This window comes from Centrocercus urophasianus, unplaced genomic scaffold, assembly GCF_019232065.1.
Source record: "Centrocercus urophasianus isolate 14NV4802_14NV808 unplaced genomic scaffold, USGS_Curo_1.0 seq_73, whole genome shotgun sequence".
In the NCBI taxonomy this organism is placed as follows: domain Eukaryota; kingdom Metazoa; phylum Chordata; class Aves; order Galliformes; family Phasianidae; genus Centrocercus; species Centrocercus urophasianus.
Window position 1 is genome coordinate 1,044,484 of NW_024885344.1, and position 27,192 is coordinate 1,071,675.

The 27,192-nt window shown below is 46.3% G+C and overlaps 2 protein-coding genes across 2 annotated transcripts; one reads left to right on the forward strand and one right to left on the reverse strand.

Moving 5' to 3' along the window:
• Nucleotides 1-27: 27 nt before the first annotated feature.
• Nucleotides 28-20,150, forward strand: DDX17 (DEAD-box helicase 17). Its single transcript, XM_042837694.1, has 13 exons — nucleotides 28-368; nucleotides 4,526-4,676; nucleotides 6,530-6,629; nucleotides 6,763-6,896; nucleotides 7,628-7,693; nucleotides 7,983-8,124; nucleotides 10,007-10,167; nucleotides 10,252-10,424; nucleotides 10,711-10,821; nucleotides 11,321-11,382; nucleotides 11,743-11,802; nucleotides 16,033-16,272; nucleotides 16,953-20,150. Exons 1-13 carry the CDS (start codon nucleotides 325-327, stop codon nucleotides 17,474-17,476), a joined length of 1,968 nt encoding a protein of 655 aa, XP_042693628.1. The 5' UTR covers nucleotides 28-324; the 3' UTR covers nucleotides 17,477-20,150.
• Nucleotides 20,149-25,276, reverse strand: KDELR3 (KDEL endoplasmic reticulum protein retention receptor 3). The gene is made up of 5 exons (XM_042837695.1): nucleotides 24,871-25,276; nucleotides 24,021-24,121; nucleotides 23,294-23,452; nucleotides 22,735-22,987; nucleotides 20,149-21,010 (listed from the first exon to the last, which is right to left on the reverse strand). Exons 1-5 carry the CDS (start codon nucleotides 24,959-24,961, stop codon nucleotides 20,970-20,972), a joined length of 645 nt encoding a protein of 214 aa, XP_042693629.1. The 5' UTR covers nucleotides 24,962-25,276; the 3' UTR covers nucleotides 20,149-20,969.
• Nucleotides 25,277-27,192: the final 1,916 nt, after the last annotated feature.

Below are 27,192 nucleotides of genomic sequence, written 5' to 3' on the forward strand. Positions count from 1 at the left end.
GCGCCCGTAACGTAAGTGAAGCGGGTTGGGGCGGCGGCGGCCATTTTGTGCCGGGAGCACGGAGGAAGAAGACGCGAGCGTCTCCACACTTGACGGGCCCTGGAGCCGACCGAGAGCCCCGCCGTTCCCTCCGCCGACGCTCAGCGGGTCTCTGACCCACTGACCAATTCTTCTGCGTTTGTGTCCCTCCCGAGAGCCGAGGTGGCGCAAAGCGAGTCCTCCGAGACCCAGCCGGCGCTGGCCGGGCCCTCGCCCCGCACCCCCAGCCCTTCGCCGTCACCACGGCCGGCATTCCGATGCCTCTCGCCCACTCCCCCGGGGGCGATGAGGGGCTTCGGGGACCGGGGGCGAGACCGGGACCGCGGCGGGTAAGAGGGCGACGGGGAGGGCCGGGCTGGGGGGCGGGGGGTGATCGGAAGGGGGGGGGGGGGGTGGGCAGAGGGCTTGGGGGACGCGCACCTCAGTTGAAGAGGCTGGGGGCCGGGGGGAAGGGTTGGGAGGGGGGGTTTCTTCTCACATGATCGTGTTGAGGAGCGTGAGGGGGCATTGGGGGAGCGGGTGGGGGGGTGAGGACGGATTTTGCACCTCCGATTTTCACGTTGAGAGGCGTATTGTCACAGTTTCGGCAGGGAGGGGTGGCTTTGTTTTTATTTACTCTTTTTCTTACTGACGTGCCTAGTTTGCAGTTCTAAGGCCTACCTCTTCCTTTTGTCCCCGTATCCTTAATTTATTTTCTCCTTTACCTAACCACCTCTCCCCTCCCTCCTCCCCACCAACCACCAACGGGGGTCTCTGTGGCTCTGGCGCTGCCCTTCGTGCTGTCATTGCTCCTTTGGGGCTCCCTCAGAAGGTGGCAGTTGATGAAGGGCCCTTCTCGTGAGAGGAAATGAGAGTGAAAGCTGCCGCTGGGCTGCCTGCCTTCTCGGGAGGCCAGTGGCTGTAAACATGGCCTGGGCTGTGCTTTGCAGGCACAGCCAAGCTGTGCGTGACCAGCCTTAGCGTGACCAAGCTGATGGAGCAGTCGAATGGGAGCTGTCTGGCTGCTGTGGTTATGGCCTACTGCTCCGTGCTTCCGGTGTTGCTGTTGAAATGATTAAGGAAGGGTTTTGCAGCTTTGACTCCTTCTAAGGGTAGATGATGTTGTAACATATAAATGGTTTGTGACTTGGTTTTCTTTCTGAGGGTTAAAAGCAATAAGGCTCATCCTAGAGAAAGTGAAAACCAGTTTAGGAGAGTGGTGTTTTCCGTCCTTATAGTAGCAAGTAGTTAGGCCTCCATTCTCAACAGTTAACAGTAAATGTACCGTATGATCTGGTCTGCCATATTAAGACTGATTCTCATGTTTTTTGCTCTTATTTTCTCCCTTTTTCTCAGTGGTAGATCGAGGAATATTTTGTTGACGTGTCAAAATCCACTTTAACATTTAGTTTCTCTTCATCTGTGGAGGAAGATAGTCATATTTAGGCTTTATCTTTGCGCCCACATTTCACACTCTGAACTTAAAGCATCCTTTCACTTTTTTTCACAGGGAGGATGGTTGTTTTTTTCCACCAGGAGCTTTCCAGCTGAGCACAACACAAGGACATCAGTGTAAATGCTCTGGCAATCTGAGATAGCTCAGGCCCAGCTGCTTTTGGAGTTTAGAGAGCATGTTTGAGTATGCAGACTTTCTAAGAGTTACCTAAAGTAACACTGTTCAGAGTGTTGTTACAATGCTTAGCATGCATGAAATTTGTGTCCTCATGCTCTGCAGAAGGGCTTTGGTCGTACATTCTTCTGGTTTAGATCAGGGATGTGGTGTAAGAAGCAAGTAAGGAGGAGTGCCTTATTTGTCAGGTTTTTGGACATCTGCATGGAAAATTGTTTCCTTGGCCTATTACACCAGAAGATTTAATGTATCAGGATTCAGCCACCGACAAGCAATTCATAAATAATCCCTCTGACAAAGTGGGGCCACCCGGGATGCTGGGTACAGAAGTTCTTCATCTTCCTAGTGCTGACTTTTCCCTGAGTTAACAAATACAGACTTCCAGTTTTCTTCCTCTGAGGAATGACCTGTAGGTGACTGCTTAGGATAGGCAGCTGTACTGTTTGCTCTGGAATGTAATAAATTCTCTCAGTTCTGTCCCAGAATGTGTGGCATACTTGTGTTAGAGAGGAATGTTCTGGGTCAGTCTGAATTTCTTAGTGAAGTAATCCTAGATTTAAATCAACTTGACTGGAGCTGGAATCAGGTGGTTCCCAGCGGGGTTGCAGGAGTGCAGCAGGGTTCCCTTCCCTCAGGTCAGCGTGCAGCCATATTGCGTATGGGGACGGAGAACTGGAACTGCTGCACTCGTGTCAGAGCACGTGAATCATAATCATAGAATGGCCTGGGTTGAAAAGGACCACGATGATCATCTAGTTTCAACTCCCCTGCTATGTGCAAGGTCAGCAGCCACCAGACCAGGCTGCCCAGAGCCACATCCAGCCTGGCCTTGAATGCCTCCAGGGATGGGGCATCCACAGCCTCCTTGGGCAGCCTGTTCCAGTGCCTCACCGCCCTCTGCGTGTGGATTCTTCCCTCTGGATAGCTGTGGAGCACATAGAGTGCTCAGCTGTTTTGGGGTCCAGTCTTGCAGTCAGCTTTTCCTCTCGCCCTCCAGTAGACTCCAGCAAGGCTCTCTCTGCCTTCTGTTAGAACTGCTGGGTTGCATCAGTAGTTAGCATTTGGACCTCAAGTTAGCATTTGGACCTCAAGTTAGCATGGTCAGCAGCAGGTATCTTCAGCGGAGCAGAATGTTTCTGGAAATGATCTGTACTATTGTTGTTTCTCCTTTGTCCCAGAAGACAACTTAATGCTTCAAAGTGATTTTTGAAATTGTGTTTTGTTATCTTTGCCTGTGACAGAAATGACTGATAACACAGGGTGCTGGTGGGGAACCTGGTGAACATAGGAGGAGAAAATAAGGGGTGTTTATACAAGAGAGAAGAGATGTAATGAAACACTTGCAGCAAAACAAACATTAGAATTTGCATTGCTGGCTGTAAGTTAAATTATATCTGCCAAGCTTTTTCCAACAGTGTAACTCCTTCCTGTTAATATGTTCAGGTTCTTCTTTTTGGTCTCTTAGCCTTTGTCATTTTGTAATTTCCTTTAGGAAGCAGTTTAAAGAGCAAATGTGGCTACTGTCTGAACAGATAGTCCTGTAATTAAGGTAATGCAAGCAGTATTTCAAATCTACTTCAGTTTTATCAGGCTTTCCTCTAGTTACCAGTTAATGAAAACTGCTTTGGGATTTCTGTAGCTTTTGGTTTGTTTTGTTGACTGTAATTTTTCTGGTGGAGTTTTAAAGTAAATAATAATTTATAATGTATCCAGTAAGTAACTGCTTCATACTACTCTAATTCAGTAGCGTTACAGATTTTGGCCAGAAGTTATTGTTTTGTTTACTGCATCCCTGAGTCATAGGAGAGTTCTTAACCTTCTGAAGTGCGTGAAATTAACTGAGTAAATAAAACTTCTGTGAGAGAACAGTAACTTGGCATTGCTTGATGCTTAGGACGTTTTTTAGCAGAGATGTTTGAAAGAAGATCCTTTTTTTTTTTTTTTTTTTCTTTTTCCCCCCCCCCCGGTGGATTTGTTTTGTTTTGTGGTTTTGTTCTGCTGTGGCTGGTTTAAAAAGGGAGGTGTTACTTATTGCCTTGGTTCTAGTGTTGTACACAGACTATCAGGCTTTGCTGACCTTGTTTCCTTTTTGTTCTTTCTTGTTTTGTATTTGAGGCATATGGTTTGATAAGAAAGGGGAGAAGCTGGAGAAGGGAAGAAAGGAAAACAGCAATTGTCTTAATAAAAATTACTCTTGAGATGGAAGGAACTTGTGATTAGAGATTTCTCCCATGCTTTTCATCTATCCATGTTTTAAGTGTAATCTAAGCTTCAGTGAAAAATAAGAGGCACAGCTGTACCAGCAGCTTTGTCCCAGGGAAGGGATCACAGAATGGCCAGGGTTGGAAGGGACCTTAAGGATCCTGACTTTCCAACCCATTTAACACTTGACCAGGCTGCCCAGGGCCTCATCCAACCTGGCCTTGAACACCTCCAGGGACAGGGCACACAACCACAGCCTCTCTGGGCAGCCTGTTCCAGCACTTCACCATTCTCTCTGTAAAGAACTTCCCCCTGACATCCAACCTAAATCTCCCTCAACCATTAAAACCATTTCCCCTTGCCCTGCAGTTATCAACCCTTTCAAAGAGTCGATTCCCCTCCTGTTTGTAGCCTCCCTTTAGGTATTGAAAGGCTGACCTAAAAATGGCTGCGCTGAAAGGAACCTCAGGGATGGCTTTGGGTTAGAATGGGCACAGGGCATGTTTGTGTTGCTGTAGCTATCATAGTATTGGTTTCTAGGAGGGAGAGAGAGAGTGAACTGTGAGAGTATTGTGCTCGTGTCAAGGGGATGAAAAGGAGTGGAAATGCTGCAGAAACGTGCAAATTCCCAACTAACTAAATGCTTCTGTTTGTAATTTATGTTGGTATTTCCAGGTTTGGAGCAAGCCGTGGTGGTCCTCTTCCTCCAAAGAAGTTTGGTAACCCAGGGGAGCGCTTACGAAAGAAAAAATGGGACTTAAATGAACTGCCCAAGTTTGAGAAGAATTTTTACGTGGAACATCCAGAAGTGGCCAGGCTTACTCCAGTAAGTTTTTACATACGACAAAAAGTGTCACAACTGGGAAGCTTTGTTCTAGGGCCTCTAGAACAGCGCGTAATAAAACTGTCTCTTCATTAATCTTGTTTGGCATGTTTGTCCTCTGCTGCCTCACGCTTGTAGTTGCTGTCGCTGTAACGTCAGCAGAAGTGATGCTTCTGTTTTCAGCCATTTTTATACATGGTATTTTACGTTTGGCCACTTGCAACTCACCACCAAAACACTGCTGTGGTCTGCTTACATGAGATTGACAAATGAAATGTCATCCTTTGTCAGTGCAGATGCAAATTAGAGGACTTCAGAGTTTCTCTACTGAGGAGGCCCTGAAATGAGCTAAGATTGGTACAAATACTTGAGGAAGATTTGGGAGAAATATGGTTTTGTGATAGCAGTTCAGGCTGAAAAAAGGAACTTCACAGAATGGCCCGGGTTGGAAGGAACCTCAAGGATCATGAATCTCCAACCCCCTGCCACATGCAGGGCCACCAACCTCCCCATTTCACACTAGACCAGGCTGCCCAGGGCCCCATCCAACCTGGCCTTGAACACCTCCAGGGACGGGGCATCCACAACCTCTCTGGGTAGGATATTCCAGCACCTCAGCACTCTGTAAAGAACTTCCCTCTGACATCCAGCCCAAATCTTCCCTCCGTCAACTTAAAACCATTTCCCCTTGTCCTGCAGTCATCAACCCTTTCGAAGAGTTGTTTTCCCTCCTGTCTGTAGGCTCCCCTTAGGTACTGAAAGGCTGCCATGAGGTCACCCCACAGCCTTCTTTCCTCCAGGCTGAACAAGCCCAGCTCTCTCAGCCTGTCTTCATAGGGGAGGTGCTCCAGTCCCCTGATCGTCTTTGTGGCCATCCTCTCATCCAATGCTCTGCTCAGAGCTCAAGCAGTTTGCTTAATGCCTTGTCCTTCTTAGTTCAGATGTCCCAGGGATGATTAGAGTTTGTATCCATCTGTGTGGCTGTCTCAGGTCTTAATGTTTCTCATGGTATTTTTTTCCTCAATAACTAATTGAAGTTTTTAAGGTCTGGCTCCATCTTCTCTAAAGTAGCTCACAACAAAGAGCTGAAAGTAGCTGTTATAGACTCCCTTGTTAGTCCCCTCTCTCAGGCTGAACAAGTCCATTGCTCCTGGTCTGTTTTTGTAGCCTGTCCTTAGCCTCTGCCTTGCAGTGCTGCAGTTACACGTGCCCTGCTAACCGGTGTGCTTGCTACTCTCCGGATTCAAACCTGGACAGCCCCTTCCCCTGATCCTAAAATTGTCCTTTTCTGAGTACACATTTCAGAAATGCTATTTTAAAGTATTAGGCCATTAGTGGGTCATTGTGATGTTGCCTGGGCTTCTTAGAAGCAGGAAGGAAATTCTTTGGTATGTTTTAATGGAAAGAGAGGGACTGCCCTGCCTTCACCTTGTTTGTAATATGGCAGGGCCTGTTTTATTTACTGGGTTCTCAGTACTGTCATACAGAACGTGCTTAGTCTGTCCCTCTGCTTCTGTTCACGTTTGAAGCTGTTGATAAATTCTGGCCTTGGAAGAAGGAAAAAAGCCTTTGAAACCTGGTATTGATGCACTTGTTTTTAGAAAGGCTGGTTGGAAGAAAACAGATGCTAGGCTTTGTAGAGAAGCCTTACCTCTGATTGGTTGAGAGCCTATGTGACAGCTTGATCTAGGGTGGAATCCTGAGGAAAGCAGTCATTTTGAGATCTTGTCGATCTGATCTCCCTAAGTAAGCTGTTAGGTAGAGGTGTGAAGCAACTTAATAATTAGAAGCACGTGCTTGAGGATCCTGCTGAAATTTGGCATTTCTTTGCATTTTTTTTTTCTCCATGTAAATAGTATGAAGTTGAAGAACTGAGAAGGAAGAAAGAGATAACAATTCGAGGAATGGAGGGCTGCCCCAAGCCTGTGTTTGCCTTCCACCAATGCAGCTTTCCACGTAAGTATTTTGCCTTTCTTTAAGAAAATGAGGATTACTCAAAAGCAGTAAATTCTGTTTTTACAAGGTTTTCTGAAACTACATTCAGCTTCAGTTATCCTTAAAGAAATTGTTTCCCTCCTTAAATGTTTAGAGTATGTGATGGATGCCCTGATGGACCAGAATTTCACAGAACCCACTCCAATTCAGTGCCAAGGCTTTCCACTTGCTCTCAGTGGTCGTGATATGGTGGGCATTGCGCAGACTGGCTCTGGGAAGACACTTGCAGTATGTATTCTTCCCTTTCCTCTCCAGACTTATTTTCACTGTTGCCTTGTGGAATTTACCCTTGGCTGCTTGTTACTAGTGTTTGGTCTTAGTACTATAAGCACGAAGTGAGGCTTTTGCATGTTTTTACAGCTTGCTTCATTGCATCGTGGGTGAGCCTCAGCTCATCTAACCTGTCTCATCCACAGGCGTGTTTTTTGCGTGCTTCTGTCTTGATGTTGAAGCACTTCTTTTGTCCGTGCTTACAGTGTGGTTTAGGAAATAGTATGTGCTCTATGGTGTATTTGTCTTACTAAATATGAAAATCCAAAGAAATGATGGCTGAGTCTTCATTAATATATTAATTTTATCTGCAGTGGTCAGGAAGGTATTTCCTTCTTTACGAGAAGCATTGTTTAAAGCCAGGATGACTCAATTCTACTAATTTAGGCTCCAGATGTGCCTTTTCTTCAAAGGTACGAAGCAGCCAAGTTTTCCACCTATGCCAAAAGCAGATGAGGTGGCTCTGTCTAGCAGCTCTGGAAATCTCATCTTTTGAATAAATACAAGCATGGTTTTGTAGGTATTAACACAGATGAGATTTATTCCTATCTCTGAAACATGTAGTGGCTTTTGAAGGGATGTTAGGCAAAGTGGGCTCTTCCCATGGCCCAGTTGTCACAGCAGGTGGTCGTTAGTGTTGAATATTGGAGTCCTCTGTCTTGACATAGGTTTTTTTTTTGTTGTTCCAGTACCTGTTGCCTGCAATTGTTCACATCAACCACCAGCCATATTTGGAGAGAGGGGATGGCCCAATTGTAAGTGCTTGTCAAACCTCTTCTTTTATCTGCATGGCATGGCAGCGTTAATGAGATGTGTGATTTAATTGATAAATCATAATAGTAAGTAGAGCACATTTACAATCACAGTGTGAACATCCCGCTCATTAGTTGAAATTCTGTGTAATTCCTGACATGATCTGAAGATGTTTCTATGTTTTAGCTATTAGAGAGCAGATGATCTGGCTTTGCTTATGGCATTTGAGCAGAGCCCTTAAGTTAAGGCCATGTCTACAGCTTGACTAACCTGAATTGATTCATTCTGCAGTGCCTGGTTCTTGCACCTACCAGGGAGCTGGCCCAGCAGGTGCAGCAGGTGGCTGACGATTATGGCAAATGTTCAAGGCTGAAGAGTACCTGCATTTATGGAGGAGCACCCAAAGGTCCCCAGATCAGAGATCTAGAAAGAGGTAATCTAAATTAGATCTTGAAATGTGGGTTTGCAAATTTCTGGAGTGGTGTTTTTTAAAAACAAACAAACAAAAAAAAAAGCCCAAAAAACAACCTGTGTATTTGAGAGTGATCTTGAAGCCTGTTTGAAGAGGTATTAGTGACTGAGAAGCTGTCTCTTCTTCCCCTTGCAATTATAGCGTTGTATAGTGGCTTATTTGGATATTAGGCTTCCTTTCCATTTTATCTTTGAACTTGTGAAGGTCACTAGAACTTGTTCTTAAGGACTAAGCTTTCTGCTCGTGGCACCTTCATAAAATTCTGCAATTACCTTTCCTAGCATAGCAAAGGGATGGAGTTAAGAATAATAAGGTGCCATGTTTCTGCAGCAACAGCAGTAGTGCTCTGGTGACCCAACCTTATACCAAGGGCTGTCTGCGTGTAATTTCAAAGGCAGGAATGTTCTGAGGGTCTAATCTTCTCTAGGCTAAGAAGAAGTGGATATAATTGTGCGAGAAGATGGTAAGATAAAGCTTACACGTGCAGATCTGCACAAGGAATCAAAAGTTTTTACTTACCACTGTGGTTTGAAGAGTTACTGTTGAACACTGCAGTATCAGGGTAGCAATGTGTGGTAGAAGGCTGTGGGATAGTTCTATTCAGTAGAGCAGCAGTGCATCCTGTTCAGAAGCAGCATCGTCAATGGAGGAGACAATATTATATGAAAAGACAGTGAGGGGGTCAACTTGGTGAAATTTGGCATACTTTCTGTAGTGCTGTGCAGTGGATGAAGGAGACTTGTTAGTTAGAGAATTTGGGCAGATAAGAGTTACTGTCTTTGGAGCGTTGCTTACTATTTGCTGCAGGAAAGATTGTTGGCTAGAGCTCATTGAATGCACTTTTGACTCGGTTGTGATTTCCTTTGTATCTGGTGAATTTGCTGTGGAGGAATACATCGCTGATAACAAAGTGCAGTTTTTTCAGTGTCTTTAGCAAGCCTATGACTCTGCTAGAAGTCTAATTGTTGCATGAGCTTTGCCAGCTTCATCAGCTGTGAGGAGCCCAAGTTGACACAAACAGAAAGATCAGGGCTGCCCCAGCGTACTGTGCATCTGCAAGTGAAGCATCGATGAAAGTATGAGGTTTTTGTGCTGCTTTTTGTTTGTTGTTTTTTTGTTGTTTCTCAATTCATTACTTGGCTAAACTTAATGTTTGTGGGTATTTCTATAACACTTGCTTCTGAAGAACTCGCCTCCGAGGCTTGAAAGTTGAGGGACCCCTTCCACCATTTTAAGGAATATGTAAATTAACATCCTTGATGCTGCTTTGTGAATACTTGAATTCTGTTTTTATGCTGGCAGTTACGGGTTTGGTGACTGTCATAATTATAGCATTATTATTCAGTATTAAAGGCCATGATTTCGATCTGTGATTTAAAACTTAAAAGGAAAAAAAAGGAATTGAAGCTAATTTGACCTGTGCAGCAAGGGAGACACTTGATGCTTGTTGAACAGATCGGGTTTAGTTGTAGGTCACTGTTATTTTTCCTAGAGAGCTCTCTCCATTGTATAAGCGTGGATGAAAGGGGGTCAGGGTTGAGTAGAAGCTTATTTTAGTTCTGGTTTTTGGGCAGCTGGTGTTTTCTGACAGTAAGCTTTTAGCTTCTGTACTGCATTTATTGTTCTAATGGCACTGTAATGGTAACTTCAGAATGGGGAAAAAAATGAATTATTAAAAGAAACTAGGGCTTCTACTGAAATGAGTCAATCTTGGATATGGATGAGGGTGGTGCTTTTTCATTTTATTGAAGCGATTTTGCTCTAGAAGGTGATTCATTCTGACTAAAAATACCAGTTGACATTCAAATGAAGAGCCTTATTCTTTTTTCCTCCTGTTTCGAAGGTGTGGAGATCTGCATTGCTACACCGGGTCGCTTGATTGACTTCCTTGAGGCAGGGAAGACCAACCTTCGTCGGTGTACATACCTCGTGCTGGACGAAGCAGACAGGATGTTAGACATGGGCTTTGAACCCCAGATCCGCAAAATTGTTGACCAGATCAGGGTGTGTTTCACCTTGTAAAAGAACAGCCTCCTTTGGTTTCCCATCTGAAGTCCACAACCGTAAACCTTTCTCCCTTTCTCTTAGCCTGACAGACAGACCCTGATGTGGAGTGCCACCTGGCCCAAAGAAGTGCGCCAGCTTGCTGAGGACTTCCTGCAGGACTATGTTCAGATCAACGTGGGGAACTTGGAGCTGAGCGCCAACCACAATATCCTGCAGATAGTGGATGTGTGCATGGAGAGTGAGAAAGACCATAAGTACGCTCATTTTTCCCTAGAGTTTCAGTTTTTTTGGCTATATTTTAATATCAGCGTTGTCAAATATGAATTCTGAATAGTGAATTTACTGTGAGGTATTACTTAACCTTTGAATGTTACCTGGCAAGTAAGTCCTGTATTTATCCAATCTATTGCACACGTAATCGTAGTCGTAATCGTAATCGCATTCTTAATTGTAGTACTGGACAAAAGACCTAAATTTTGTGAAAGCGGTGCTGGCTTTATCGCTGTGTGTGTGTGCTCAGTGCTCTCATGTCTATTTTAGACTGATACAGCTAATGGAAGAAATCATGGCGGAGAAAGAAAATAAGACCATCATCTTTGTGGAGACAAAGAGACGATGTGATGATCTCACTCGAAGGATGCGCAGAGATGGGTGATTAACTCCCTCCACCCTTTGCTTGTAGTGAGAAACAGAAGCTGTAATAAAAGCAGCAAGGTTTAAACATTTGCCATGCTGTTGTTGGGAACAACCTGTCCATTTGGTTCTTGGCTGAATTCAGTCTTGATTTCCTGGAATATTCCAGTCCATCAAAGCATTAATGCAAGAGAGAATATTTGTCAACTGTCAGCTTTCAGTACCTCAGAATACTGATGTAATGAACTGGCAGGAACAGCATCAATATAGCAAATGTGATTTGGCTTAGATGGCTGCTATATGGTTAGTGGGTTTAATATGCAGGAAACATTCTAGGTGCATCTGAATGTGCAAGCATACATTCTGGGTAGGTAAAGGCCAGAGGAAGGAGATGGGGAATAAAAATATTTCTCAAATTTTTTATTTTCTGCCTTCTTTCTGAAATGCCAATAAAGCTTCCTGTTGCCTTTAATATATGTACTTTCTGTCTATACTAATGTATGTCTCTGTTTGGCAGTTGGCCAGCTATGTGTATCCATGGAGACAAGAGTCAGCCAGAAAGAGATTGGGTGCTTAATGGTGAGTCCATCACTGAGGGGGGGATAACTCGGGCTGCTGCATGTAACTTACTGAGATGTGCTGTTCTTAGGCTTTCTTTTGTCTCTATGCCCAGTAGATACGTTTCAGAGGATTTTCTTTTGCCTTTACTGTTAATTTCAGTGGTTGTATTTGACCAAAATGCAATGGGAAAATTAGCTTAACCTGTGACGCCAGATTATGGAGAAGTAATTGATGTGCTATTTCCTGACTTGTTGGGTTTTCTGACATTGCCGTACATATTACCAAGATTCTGGAAAGTGAGCATTTAATGTAAATCAAGTTCAGATAAGGTTATCTTGTTTTGAAAAGTCTTGCTTCATAGCATGCTTTGTTTTACAGAGTTTCGCTCTGGAAAGGCTCCTATCCTCATTGCTACCGACGTTGCATCTCGTGGGCTAGGTTTGTACACATAGACCACTCTTGCCTACTGCTGCATATTTTTCTTCTATGGCCTGAAATGCTTTCTTTTAAAAAAAAAAAAAAAAAAAAAAAAAATCAAAGCGTGATTTTCCCCCACATGTGAAATACGTTTTTTAACATTAATCTTTTTTTTTTCTTTCATATTCAAAGTCTCTTCCTGCTCCTAATGAACAGGCTTTGGTCTGCAGCAAGGCCTAGGCATGACTAATCGATCGCCAAGAGGGAGAAGAGACGTCCAATTATGCAACCCAACCCTTCCACCACACTCACCTCTTCCCCAAATCCAGCTTTTGTTGCTGGATTATAGGGATGGATTGCTCTGTTCAGAGCGTGCCAGATAAAGCCCAAGTAGGAAGCTGTGGGAGAGCATTTCAACAGCAAATAGCTAATATTCTCCTGCATAGCGCACCGCAGATTGAAACATACAAACCCCAACATATACACATCTTTACCCTGCAGATGTGTTCACATCTGAGAAAGCACTGCTCTAGATTTTTGATTTTGACATGTAATTCCCCTCCTCTGTGTTCCTTCTAGGCAGGATCACTGAGCTTACATATGGCCATGAACAGTGTTGCCCGATATTGTAACTGAATCAAAATTGCACCGCTCAATTCTGGTAGTATGAAAATGATCTGGATGGATCAGTTGCACCCCCTTCTTAAATGAGCATACTTGGACTGTGAAACACTGTGCTAGGAACAGCCCTTAAGCATCTGCCCACTCCATAAGGGGAGGATGACTTCTGAAGTGCTGAGTTTAATAACGCGCACTGAATATTCCAACCTCCCTGAGTGGCAGAATATAAACCACTTAGGGCTTAGTGTCTTGTAGTGGTGAATTTTAGATGAAATTATTGCTCATCGTTGCAGATAACATCTGGAAAATCTCAGGTTTATTGGAAGTCACCGTTATTTGAACTCTATTTTTCATATGCTGAAAGGGTGGCTGTGCTGTGCATCTCGGTCACTTGAACGCAGGCAGACCATTAGCAGATGTGGCAGCCTTTGTTCACACAACCTGCACCCCTCCTTCCCCTCCCCATTCAAAAAATGTCCAACACTTCCTCAGAGAGGTGATTATACGGACTTCAGTCTCTGCCCTCTAGGGTCATGTCTGGACCTGTGCAGTTAGAACTTGGGCCTGTTGGGAGAAGGGACAGAGGCCTGAAACTAGTTTGTATGAAAGAGAGCTGCTTTCTCTAGCAGCGTTTTTTAAACAGGCTTGCTATGTGCTGGTAGCTTCTTTGTGCATCTTGCCTAGACATTTAAAACAGCCTCACCCCCCTCAAAAACACTCACTGAAACTACTCAATTGGATAACACTTCAGAAAACAGTCTCCCCCACTTCCCATCCTCCACTTCACCCAAGCTGTGGGGGAAAGGTACCAGAGTCTGTTTCTTGTTACTGAACAACATCTCTGCTTGTTTTGGGGCCCTGAGTTTGCTGCTTCTTAAAATAAGTCACTTAACTGGCAAACTTCTGGACGACTTCCTCCAAGATCCTGGAAAGTGAAGGCTTCTACCTAAATAACATAAAACAGGGGCGCGCGCCTTTTGGCTGAGTCACCAGGGCTTTCCCTCTTCTTAATGGAACATTGGTTTCAAAAAAGCTTCTGCCAGGTAAGTTCTGAGTCCCATAATGACTTCTTTGTGGTAATTCCCTGGAGTGAGGTCCTCTCTCTGCACTGATTTTTTTTTTTTTTTTTTTTTAAATTTTTTTTTTTTTTTGTTCAGTCTATTAAACTAAAAACATTGAATTTGTTTTGTTTTGTTTTCTTTAACAGAAACTTTGATATCAGCTACAGATCATTCTCAGTGCAGGGGTGGGGGCACATCTACATTGATGGTCAAACCAGCTCTCTAGACTAGCATGTTTGCTAGTTTGTCCCTTCTAATGAATACCATAATCGGAGACTGTCTGTGCCATAGGATACTCTGATGGCCTGACAAAGGGCATGTTTCCCAAATAGCTGTCAAAAAATGATTGATGGTTTCAATTTTAGTTCCTGCCACACGATCTTCTGAAAGTGCAGGAAGATTGTGAGTGCGCACAAACACTTTGGAGCATGCTAGACTGGAGAAGCCGAGTCTTGTACTTGCTCGGGTATTTCTTCAGCCAGCTGCGTGCTCTGCCAGGTTCACTTTCTAGTCTGGACAACAGTCTTACGTTTTCCTCTTCCTGCCTTCCCATTCTTCCCAGTCCTCCCCAGTCAAGTCAGTGCTGTCTACATCGATAGCTCCGCTTCCCTGCGCTTTCTGCTGGGAAAGCACATCCTTTATCCTCTGTGGTAATTCACGTTGCTTTGCTACTGATGGATGTGCGTAATGGGGCTGACTGAGGATCATGTAGCCTGCAGCTTGTCAAACTAGTTGTACCCTGGCTGTGAAGATGCAATCTGTCATGTGAACTCCTCTCTGTTTCGCTTTCCCCTTCTTAAAAAACCTGTTGCATCAAGGACCCTAGCTGGAGACTCGCGCAGCCCCCTGTGAAACCTGCCTTCTCACTCCCTTTTTTTGGTGTGATTCAGGACTTTGGAGCCAGCAAAGACTGAGGAGCCCCCCCTTTGCTGTAATAAGAAACAGACATAAAGTCCCCCTCCTGCCACTACAAGCCCCCTCATTTTTATTTTTTCCTACGACCCCTTTGAAATTGACGCAGTCTGGGCAATAGATGCAGTCTGACCCTTTGGATGTTGTTTTTCGCATCTCCTTTTTTTGTCGTTGACAAATGCCCCTAAGAGCCCCAAATCGGGGCCAGAAAGCGTTGGAGGACCTGAAACTTTTACCTGAAGCCAGGTTCTCCGGCGCTTCCCAACCAAATGGGGCTACAGAGAAGCATCTAAGCCAGTTCACAGAGCGAGCGTGTGTGGGGACTTCTCGCTGCCACGGACCCTTGATGCATGCTCCCCGCGCTCCAGTGGTCCCGTGTCAGAGGGCGGAGTTTTCGAAAGGAGGCCGCCAAAAATAAAAGGCAAAGAGACGGGATCGGCTGCAGCGGTTTCCCACAGGAGGAGGGAGTGTGCATCGGTCTGGTAACAAACAGAGAATGTTTCTCTCTTTAAAACAAAAAAAAAAAAAGAAAAAAAAGAAAAAAAAAGGAAATCACAAAAAATCTGTGTTTTATTTTGGATATTTTCAGAATATTCGTCTTAAAATGCAGATTTTTTTTTTTCACGAGCTGTTAGGACACTTACTGTAAATCCATGCTTTTTTTAATGTTCTATACTGTAGCAAATAGGTGGTTTCGGTACTTTAGATGCTTTCACTGAAGTGTTACACTAACATTTGCTTTGTTTCTGTCCCACGAGTTTCTGAAGTCTCCCCGGAAGGTGTGCGGCTCCAATCTCTTTTAGTATTCTTTACCCAGCAGTTTTGATCCCTTCACTTCCTGCTTCAATCTGATGTGGGAAGTTGGGAACTGTAAACAGAATGCAGGATGGCCCAAATTGCCAAAGCTTGCCCGAAGTGGACAGAACAGCACAGTGAAATGTTAGTGCAATGCCTTCTTGTGATAACTATGCAGCTAAGTTAAGATACCGTAGGTACGATCTGTACAGTTTTTAATGAGTTGTCTGAATAGTAGTGTGATTGGAGAGCCTTAAACTTGAGGCCAGGGGAAGTAGCTCACCGTATCTTCGTTAGGATTGTAAAAGTAAATATTTGTAAGACTTGCATTTTATTTCATGTTACCAAATGGAAGGTAAGTGATCTCATTACTGTTATTACTTGTTAGACTTCTCCCAACAGAGTAAAAGCTTGACAGTGGCAGTCCTTCCCTTCTTCCACCCCAGTTTGCTGTGTCAGATGGTGTGGTTTTCACCATCAGGATTGTGCTTTGGAAAAAAAAAAAAAAGTACAGAGCTCAGCTTGTTCACCAACATCAATGAATTTAAGGCTGGAATACAGAGAAATGCATTCTGGGGAGGATGAATTTGAGTGCAGGGAGAAGCTGCTTGAAATCTACCACTGTTTTTCAGGACGCTGGTCTTTGTTCCCAATGATCTCAAATCCGAGTCTTCTACTCTTTTGGGATGAGTCTGTCTTGTATCTATTCCACGCATTTGCTAACTTGGTGTTGTTTTTTTTTTTTTCTTATTACTGTCACCTGCATTCGTGCTCCCCACCTTTCGTTGGCACGTCCTCTCTTCTTCTCCCCTTTCCTCAACCCCACCCTTTCACTGTGCTTCGCACCCGGGCACTTCTCAAGATGTGGAAGACGTTAAATTTGTGATAAACTACGACTATCCGAACAGCTCTGAAGATTACGTGCACCGCATTGGCCGCACCGCGCGCAGTACCAACAAAGGTACCGCGTACACGTTCTTCACACCAGGAAACCTGAAACAAGCCAGGGAGCTTATCAAAGTGTTGGAAGAAGCCAATCAAGCCATCAATCCAAAGCTGATGCAGCTTGTGGACCACAGAGGAGGAGGAGGTGGTGGTGGAGGTAAAAACAACTGGGGGAGGGGCTGCGTAGGGAGTAGGTTCCCATTTTGAGGGAGGGAAGATCGAAGGAGGATGAGGAAGTAATAAGTGAAACTTTAGGATAAAACGTCAGCAGTACATTTGTTTCATACCTGAGATCTCCATGTGTTCTATAAGTATTTCTTTTTTACAAGCTAGTAGGCCACTACTATAGCTTAGTCAGATTTTTGGTTCTTTTTCCCCCCCTCCCTCCCCCAATAATATCCTCAAGGAGCTAATTCTACATGAAGTAATTAATTTCTTGTAGCTCCTACCTAGACACAGATGCAGGATGCGTGTGCATGCACAAGTGCAATTAAAATCAGGGAATGGGTTTTCTGACTTCACCTTCAGTGGCTGAGACTATTTCTTCCTCCTCTCCCTGAAGGAATAATAAGTTTCATTACATCCCTAAGCTAGTCCTATACTACTTCTGTTTCCTTTGTCTCCCAGTGCGCTCATTAACACTTCCTGAGCTTCATAGCTACACCTTGAATAAAACGCAGGGATGGATGCACACAAACTGTGCGAGTCAGGCGAATGGCTTTGCTCCTTGTGGGCAGTGCCCTGCCTGTAGAAGGGGGAGAAAGGGTGGCAATAATTACCAGAGTTCGTTGTTGAAAACTTGTTCACGGTACTGAATCTTAATGTATCCGTCGCCAGGAGGTCGTTCTCGTTACCGAACGAGCAGTTCAGTAAACAACCCTAACCTGATGTACCAGGAAGAGTGTGACAGGAGGCTCCGGGGAGTGAAAGAGGGCCGGAGAGACTCAGGTGGCTTCAGAGACCGTGAGCGTGGTGACAGTTACGCCAACGGAGCCAACAAGACCTATGGCAGTGCCTACGGGAGCCCAAATTCCGCTTTTGGGGCAGCACAGAGCCAGTATGGTTACACTCAAGGGAGCTATGGAGCAGCTGCCTATGGCACGAGTGGCTATGGCACTGCGGAGTACAGTGCTAGTGGCTATGGTGCCAGCACCACAGCTGCCACCGCTGGGAGAACCTCACAGAGCACTACCCAACAGCAGTATGCAGGGATGGTGGGGCGCTCAGGCCAGCAGCCGCAGCCGCTCATGTCACAACAGTTTCCTCAGCCCCCTGCCACTAATGTGATGGGCTATATGGGACAGACTGCCACCTACCAGTACCCACCCCCGCCCCCACCCCCTCCACCCTCACGCAAATGAGACCACTCGCCTGCTGGTGACCAGTGTTAGACCTCTTGCATTTAAAGGAACCTTTTCTTTCTCTTCTTTCCCATTGTGATGTCTCTCTCATGCAGGCTAGGCTTAGAATTCACCGTTCCAATCCCTTGAGCCCATCGAAAATGGCCCCCAGTAATCCACATTACTGACCCTATCTTTTTTTTTTCCTTTTTTTTTTTTTTAAAAAAAAAGAGATATATATAGTTGACTGGAAAATTTATTATTTTTTGTCTTGCATGTTGAGGAAATTGGAAATTTTATTTTCTCTAAAATAAATGAGTATAAGGCAGATAGGTCCCAGCTCGATCATCTTGGTGTCTAAGGTTTGTGCAAAAAAAAAAAAACCAAACTTGCTTTGAGGGGAGGAAGTTTCTATTCTGTAATACATTAACTTAATTTCAGGAAGTATCCAGAGAGGTGGGAGCCTTTGGGGAGCCAAAAAGCAGTTCATTTAACATGATAAATGCAAGGGAGCAATGCTCGCTTTTCCTAATCTTAATATATTTTTTTAAAGTAGCTCACTATTGTTGCTTGTAATCTATCATAGGTAACTCTCTAAAGGAAAACTCTGCTCGTTTGTCTCAGTGCAGTGGTGTTCTGAGTAAATTGTTGGCATTCTCTGCAGCTCTGGTAGCAGCAGCCCATCTTCTGGTACCTGTAGGAGGTATCTGCAGTAGGGAGGTTGAGATTAAAACCCCTGTGTTGAAGACCAAACTTGTCTCAGATTCAGTACCTGAAAACTAGGTAAAGTCACTGTAGGGCATTACTGCTGCGGCGTTCAGCCAAGTAAGTCCTTTCTCTTGCAGTTGTTAAACTGCAGAGTCATTAATGCCTGAAACCTGGCTACCCTTAAACTAGTTTCTGCTCTCAGGTTCCTACTGTTGGGTTTATGGAGATGAGTCTTATTTGAGAGCCCAGAAACCGAACGGAATGAAGACCACCAACAGCGTATCTTGTTAGTCTTTCCTTGGTGAACAAAGTCACTTCTTGCCATGGGAAATGCTCTGAATGCTGCTACACTGAGCAAAATGGGATGGAGTTTTCCACCTTTATAAGGTTTGAATAGGGTGGGCTGGGGGAGGGGCGAGGGGAGGAAGGGCGGAGGAGGAGATTGCCTGGAATCTCCCTTCCACGAGGTAAGGAGTGAGCTGGTTAGTGCATCTTAATTCTGAAGCTTTCTTTCTTTTGTACCTTGCTCTGACTATTGCTTTTCCTGGCTTTGAGTGCATTTCCCCGTTCCATTGGTCCCTTTGAGCTCAGCTCTTGCAGGTAGGTAGCATTTTAGAAAATGTTAGAGAAGAGTGAAATTTTAGTAAATAAGTAAATAAATTGTTTATTTTACAGGCTAAGGTGGGTGTGTGTGTTGGGGGGGGGGGGTTTCCCCTTTAGTAAAGCATGTTGTCGACTTGTTATTTCCTATATGAGACGGTTCAGAGATGGTAGATGATGAGAGAAGTTAGCCGCTCTGTATCTGATAACGTGACAAAAGGAATGGATACATCTCCTGGTTTGTGAGGCATGAACTTTGCATTAGGAAAATGCAGATCGTTGGGTTGTTGGTTTGCTGGGGGGGGTTTCTGTTTTTTTTTTTTTCCTCCCTGTCGACATTCTTGCATATGGATGAGCAAGGCAGCCCACCCCTTCCTAACAGAGTGGAACTACTTATAGTACAGGCAAAAAGCTTGCTTATACAGATTATTTTTTTTGTTTTCAATTCCCAGAGTATTAATTTTGTGGTCTAAATGCACATTGGTTTGTGCAGCACACAGGTAGGTTGCTGACACAGAGGGAGAAGGGAGAGATTTTTTTCCAGACCCTTGCTTCCCTCATCCCCTCTTCAAATTCCATTGCTTAGGCGAGCAATGAAAGCCAGAAACATTTCATTTAGCCGGGCACTGACTGATCTGTCTTTGGCCTCCCTCACAAGCAAGCATAGAGGTTTATTATTATTATTTTTAATTTGTGACTGATGCAGAAATGTGTCTGAGGGGTGTAGGAGTAGGGCATCTTGCTGACTGGCTTTAGAAAGGGTCTCTGGGCCACCAAAGCTGCCTTATAGTTTGCTGTCGCTTTTACTTCATTTGGGGGGGGACTTGTGCACATGTAAACATACAGATGCCAAGTCTTGCAGAGCTTTATTGTTACTGAGGTCAGCTGAAGTCCAGGGTCTGGGTTCAGTTTGGAGTGTTAAGCAGATTGCTGAGCGCTGAAGCGCACGGCGGCGCGTGCTGCCCCTGTCCCACCTGGTGCTCGCTGCTCTGTTCCAACACCAGCTGGGGGGCCCTCGTTGATAAGCATTAGCCTCTGGTATCGTTTGCGTTTGTTTTCAATCTGTAACAAGTTCTGTGGGAGTGTCGTAAGGACTCGGGTGTCTCCTCCCCTCCCACTTCCTGAAGCAATTTACTGTTTGGACTTCTCTGAGCAATGGAAGGGTTAGTGGCTTTGTGTGGGACCAGCATCTCGTTTCACACGTTTGCTGGTCTCTGAACACATTCCTGTTGTATTAACCAAGACTTGAATTGAGAGATTCATAGATCCGTGGTGTTCAGGCACAGGATACTAAGAGCTATGTTACTATTCTTAGTTTGTAAATTGTCCTTTTGATACCATCTTGTTTTCTTTTGTAGGTATAAATAAAAACACTGTTGTCAATAAACTGTGAATTTTGTCTTTATTGTTTTTGGAGCGTAAAACAAACGTTTGCCCCCGTTCTTCCCAGTTGTTAAAAGAAGTCAAATCCAAGGGGGTTGGGAACATCTGTTGGCGACCCACTGAATTATAATTGAAATGTCCCTCATCTGTAGAACGTGAGGAACCCTCACTGGAGATGGGTGAGTGGGGAGGATGCTGGAATACCTGTGGAACGGAAGATTCTTGCCATGTGAAGGTAACGCCGACCTTAATAGAGGGGGGTTCAAGCAGAGTCAGTTTTTGGAGGGCGGTGTTCACGTACCGGTGGTGTAACAGTTGAATTTTGGATGGTCCTGCGTGGAGCCAGGAGTGGGATTCAGTCTTTGTGGGTTCATTCCAACTTGGGTGATTCTGTGGTTGCACACAGGGCCAGTGAGCTTTGTATACGTTATCAGACTCACGATAACACGCCCTCCTCACGGTGGCGTTTGTTGGGGACTGGAGGAGTGTGACAGTTCCCTTTTGCTTCTTGTGGTGGTTCGGGGTAAGGTAGAGGCATGTTATGGAGGTGGGTGCTAGGAAGAGCAGGGAGAAAACGAGCTGTGTTTCTTAGCATTGGCCAGCACTACTTATTAGCACCGATTTCAAGTGAGAAGAAACGCAACAAAATGGAGGGAGAGTCTCATCCAGGTGACAAGCATACCAGCTGTCCTGGCCTCGCTGTCTTCCTGGCACTGGAGTGAAGCCCAGCTGAGCCATTCTTCAGTCAACAAGGGCCAGGAAAGGAAAGCTGTGGTCAATAGAGTTTCATCTTTGGAATTTCTGGCGTTGTCTGGAAATGGCTTCAAACAGGCATTGGAAGGCTTAGCTTCTTTCCTTTTAGGACTGTGAAAAGAGATGGAAATGAAGGCTTCCTGGGAATATAAACTGATCCATTGTTTCTACAGGTATTCTGAATCTGATCATTTGGACCACCAGATAGCAGGCTGCCAGCTTTTCAAACCAATATTCCCCCCCCCTTTTTTTTTTTCCTATGATACAATACACTCTTCTGTTCATGGTACACCTTCATTACTTTTAAGGGAGAATAAATGGCCTTATGGCCAGAGCCTGCAAGCATCCCCCTGCTGGTGTGCCGTGGGAAGCTTGGCTGGCAGGCCTCACAGAAACACCAGGGGTTGGAGTAGATGATCCCTGCATGTGCTTCCAACCTCAGCTGTTCTGTGAAACACAAGTTCTGGGGAGCTGAAGGTTTCCTTCATCCTTCAGGTCCCTGCGTTAAACAGAAAGCGGCTCATCTGGTTTTAAAAACAAGATGAAGAGAACCGGCGTTATATAAGGATCCCTTTGCGATGCTTTGTAACCTTATTAAGTAGGTTTCTTTTTATAAAGCATCCTTGCTTTCCTTACCAGAATCGCTGCCCTTTTGTCTGCGCCCTCCTGTGATAGAAATGTTTTGAAAAGATGCTTTTTCTTTTTTGCAAGCGTAAGAGAGATGCAACCTGCTACAACATTTCTGGTTGCCATAAATGACTGCCAGGCATTTGCATAGCTCCCACCATCTTCTCCTTTCCCTTGATCCAGAACAGTTGTGTAAAAGAAGGGGGATTGGGGGGGGTGGGGGGAAGGCAATTCTCTTCCTGCTGTGATGTCCCAGGGACAAATGTTTTTCATTTCTCCCTCCTGTGTCATCTGAGTTCTGCAGCTTTATGCTTAGTGATGTGAGACCAAAAGCCAGCAGTTGTGAGGTGTTTTTTTTTTTTTCCCTTCCCCTTTTGTTCCACCTTCCACAACTGCAAAGGGTATAGATTTCTAACAGAATGTAAGGATGCAGAACTCGTGAATTGAATGAAGCTAAAATGGGCGATGGGAGGCAAAAAAGGCATTGACGTAGGGCACCTTGATGGTGGTTTTGCAAAGTGATGTTCTAACGTCAGAGATGTTTCAATTACAGAAGAAAATCTTAATCCACCGAGGCCAGCCCTCTGTTCTACACCATCACCTCTCTACTAGCAGGAACAGTGCAGGGAGCTGCTTAGAGCCACCCATCAGAGCCCCCAGCGCAGGATCTGCTGGAATAGCTGGGGAACAGGAAAGAAGAAAATGTCTGTAGAGCTGCGTTTCATCAAATTCCTCCCTCCTCAGCAACTGAGCAGTTTAAAGCCTACTTTAGCCTCAGCACCGTAGCGTGTTCTACCAGATTGTATGCCTGTTAGCGCTGCTGTGCAGCCATCGCTGGCATCTGGTTTTGGGAATCTGCGGAGTCTTGTACGTGCAGATGCCTGTCTTCCTGCAGAATGAGTCCTTGGGAATGCTGTGTCTTCTACACCGAAAGGAAAAGTAGGCTTAATATTGGCTCCGTACGTCTGCAGGTGCGTTGCCTGCCTGTTTTCTCCCCCCTCTGAGTTTTTTTGTGATTCACACAATCTCAGAAAGCACGCGGAAATGAATGTACCAGAAAACATTTAACTTCTCAGGGTGGGCTTAAACCAGCCGGAGCTCTGGTTTTGATTTCTACACAGACAAGGAGTGAACTCAAGGATTAACAGCTGGCAAGCTGCAAGAAGGCCAAATGACCGCATCCAATGTATACCAACACTTTCACCCACCTTTGGTAACGTAGAGATAGAAGAAGTCGCAGTAGAAGATGGTCTGTACCACCCCAGAGACCACAGCAATCTGGTCGTAGAACTTCTCGGTGTGGTAGCGCCAGACCCAGTTGGCGATATAGAGGGCACGATAGAGGCCCAGGAAGAAAAGGTAATGCGTTGTGATGGTCTCTGCTTCCCCTGTCTTGCTGATCATGAAGAGCTGAGGCAGGATAGCTACGGACTCCAGGTAGATGGAGAAGGTCCAGAGTATCTGTGAGGTGCAAATGGAGGTGGTGGTGATGATAGAATCGTCGTAGAATTGTGTGAGTTGGAAGGGACCCTTAAGGGTCATCTAGTCCGACTCCAATGACATGGAAAGACTCAAAGCTGTACTCTTGACAGCATGGGGAATGAGAGAAGGCAGTGCTGAGATGCTCTACAGATTACATGCTCTTCATGGATTACCAGCCTTGCCTCTCCTGCATGCTTTTGGTATTAAAAACCCGAGCTCTTCACCATCCTGCAATCTGGGTAGTGCCAGGCTTCCCTCCCCTCTCCTGCCCCGTGCTTTCCTTACCTCCAGGGGGGTGAAGCTGTGGTTCTCCAGGAAGGACAGGCCTGTCACAGGGACCAGGAGGAACTCCAGGCGAAAGGAGTCGTTCTCACTGTCAAAAGTTTTCTGGAACTTCACGTAGATCATGTACACGGTGATGTAGGCACATATCAAGAAAATGACCTGGGGGAGAGAAGTAGAACTGCAAGATCCGACCTGCAGTCGCACTGCCTGTGCTTGAATAGAAGCTTGGCTTCAGTCAGCTTTGCCGAAAGCCAGGTCTGTTCACCTGCTGGGCTGTGCTGTGGTGAGATAGCAGTGAGCAATTTTTCTACACTGGCTTGTGATGGGTGTTGGAGGTGCTCCTGTGGTCAACTGCAGATTGCTACTCAGCCCTACCATGAGGGTAACTGTTGTTTAAGAACTCTAAGGCTCTCTGTTAAGATGTCAGCTTGGTGGCAGCCAACAGTTGTGCGTGCCCAGCCCTCATTCACAGCATCTCAAGCTGGTCTTGGTGGTGCTAAATGTGGTGGGCTCACTTGTTTAACGCAGTGAGCGAGTTCTATGGTCAGTGGAGGGCCAGGGACACCGAAGGGAGCTCCTTTCGCTGCTCTTCCTGTGTGTAACCCACTAGCTTTGGTGACAGGCAAAGAAGATGGAGTTGCTCCTGCCTCCCTCTGGCTGAAAAACTAATGTGGTGAAACCATGGCGAAGCTGGGGGGAACGTCTGCTTCCCTGCTGCTCTCCTTACCTTCATCACGGTGTTGTAGAGGGAGATGAAGGTTGTGAACAGGTCCAGGTAGCGGGTAGTGAAGACGAGGGCAAAAAGAATCTGGCTTTTCCCTGAGATACCTGTGTGGCAAGGACAGGAGAGACAGGCAAGGTGGGTGAGAGAAGAAAAACCCTTCAGATGTGGGTTTTGCCCTGTGCTTTTTTTGAGATCACTTGTGTTCGTGTGTTTCTCCAGAAGCCAGGATCTCACCATCACAAAGCCCTCATCCTAACACGCCTGCCCATCTCATTGTGGTGAATTGCTGTGGGACTGGGGACTGGCCCACATGTGTTGGTGCTGCTGTCACCACTGGTGGGGTGGCAAACATGGCCAAGCACAGCTGAACCCATCCTCTCATCTACCTGCAAGCCTCTGGCTCTGTGGGAAGCAACTGCTCTGCATGCCTTGCCCAAACAGGGCCTCTAGCCTGAAGCAGCATTCTGTCTGCATCTTTTCACCAGAGGTCATTGCTTTTGGTGCCACCAAACCTTCTTGTGCTCACTTTCTGCCTTATCACCCTCCTCCCCTCTGCTTCGCTGTCACACAGACACCTTCCCCGTGGCTGTGTGCCGTGCCACATCACATCCTTCCAGCACATCCTTCTGCCTCCTGGCGAGGAAGCTATCCACCAGGCTGTGGAGTGCTGCAAACCACAGCAAAGCCCGGTGATGGGCTTGAAAGAAAAAAAACACCCCAGGGTGTACCAGAAAGGGATGAGAGAGAAGCTGGAGAAGAAACTGGGAGGCAGCGCAAGGGAGGAAGGAAGTGGAGCCTGATGCCTCTGAAGAGCTGAGGAGTAGGGTCCCCTCCTTGCCCAGAGAGCACTCACCAGCACAGGACTTGGACCTGTGGATCTTCACCAGCAGGATGATGATGGCCAACAAGTGGGAGACGTCCCCCAGGATGCGGAAGATGTTCATGGCGGCGGTGGGCGAGGGCAGCTGTAAAACCCCGCGGGGAGCTCCGTCCTCAGCCGAGCTTACGCTTTCCTCTGGCTGAACTTTCCCTTCTCTCAGAGTCCGCAGCTCTCTTCTCTCCGCCTTCCCAAGGCTCCACGTCCCCTGCCCCAACGTCCCTGGACTTTTCTCTCTCCCAGAACTGCGTCCCCGTTGCCGCCTTTCCCTTCTGAGCAGGGCCTGTGCAAAGTTAGGTTTTGTCCTCTCGGCAGCCCCGGAGCAGCGCTGGGTGACGTGGCTCCTGGCTGACTGGGGAGGAGAGAAAGGAGGAGGCGGAGGCGGGAATAACTGCACTATTTTTCCCTTTCCCCCCCCCTTCTTTTTTTTTTTTATACCCCTTCCTCTCTTTTTCCTCACTTGTCTCAAGTTACACGCGGAAGCATCCTTAAAGGAGAGAAGGCGGAGGGAAAGGGCCATCTATCCTGTGGGCTGGGGTGCCGCTGCAGCATCTTGTGCCGTGTTGGCAGTCCCGTGGCCCCATCAAGCAAGGATGTGACATACCGGGCTGCCGTCACTTCGTGTCCCATCCCACCAGGGCAGCGCGTTAAGTACAAGGCTGTGCACAAGGAGTGTAAGTGCTGCCATCCTTAGAGGTTTAGGAGAAGGGATCTGAGGAGGGATTGCTACAGAATTTAACCATATTCAGAAACATCAGTGGCCGATCTTGTAACAGCCCTTCTTCTCCAATGGGTTTTCACGGTGCTGAGATGGGATATGGATGCTCCATGTCCCCACTTTTACCCCTAGATGGTTCCCTCACGCCTCCCTTCCTTGGCTCATCCTTATGGGCTTGCCTGGAGTATCGTCCCTAATGATTAAAGTGTAAAAATATTATTCCCAGTGCTTACTAACAAGTCTATTAGCATCGCCAGATTCCTTTTGGAATGCATTTGCATACATTTCCTCCCAGCCCATCATGCTGGCTGTGTGTTTTCCCTCCCAGCCGCTGTAGCACCTGCCGTGCTGGGCTTTTCCAGCCGTATTTGCAGGTTGGGTAGGAAAACACCCATGGATCCCCATGGAATGGGGACTGCCACCTACTACCCATGGGCATGCTGAGGTTGGGGTGGGGACAGCCTCCACAGCAGAATCACTGAATCGTTTGAATTGGAAGAGGCTTTTAGAGGTCATCTGGTCCAACTCCCCTGCAATGAACAGGGACTCCTACAGCTAGATCAGGGTGCTCACGGCCCTGTCCAGCCATCCCTGGTCCTCTTTGCTTCTTGTCCCGAATGTGGTGGACCCAATCACCACCACTGGAAGGCCACAGTAAGGCCACCAACTGCAGGTAGCAGAAGTTTGTCCTCTTCCTCTCATGCCTTCCCAAGACCTAAGGAGAGCTGATATCCAGTGGTGCTACTGGGAACCACCAGGCTCCAAGTGGGACTTCACAGGAAGGCCACTGGGTTGGCAAAGGGCATGCGGATGCTTAGAGAAGGAGAATCTGGCACACCAAGTGGGAGTGAGCAAAAATAGACCTTCCCTCCTCCTTCCCTGTGTTTTGCCCCGGGTGTCTCCCTGCCTCCTGAAATAATGCTGGGCGCTGCCCCCACCCCGCACCATGATGCTCTCTCCATGCCTCCCGTTTCCATGGCGACCATAAGGAATGTCGCCAGGGTGACAGGGAGGAGAGCAAGCTGGGATTTGGCATTAGAAACGGGAATTTGGGGTTGTTGGGTTTCTTTCTTTTCTTTTTTTTTTTTTTTTTTCCCCTTCAGTTCTATTTTTGGGTTCCTATCTCTGCCTGTGCTGGTTTGGGATGCTTGCTCTCCTGCAAGTCCAGCCTCTGTTGAGGACACAACAATCCAGTGACACCAGGTTCACCCTTCTTGCTAAAGCATTCTTCTCTCACTGGACTTCTGTGATTTGCCCCCTAGTCATTCCCCCTCAGCTTCTGCTTTGGGTCACATCCAGGCCCTCATGGTGGAGAACAAGACCTGTGGGCCATCTCCAGCTGTGCTGTGGATAGTAGCAGTAGGCGTGGAGAGGCTCAAGGGCTTGTGCTGTCTTCAGTCAGTGTGGGGAGAAAGCAGGTCCATGGTTGCCCAACCAGGGGCTGTTGGCATGGTGGTGGCTCTAGGCTTCATTCCCAGACAGAAGAAGGGTCAGGTAGTACCTGCTCACCTTCTGAGGAGCTCCTGCTTCCCCTCCATCCATCCATCCATCCATCCATCCATCCATCCATCCATCCATCC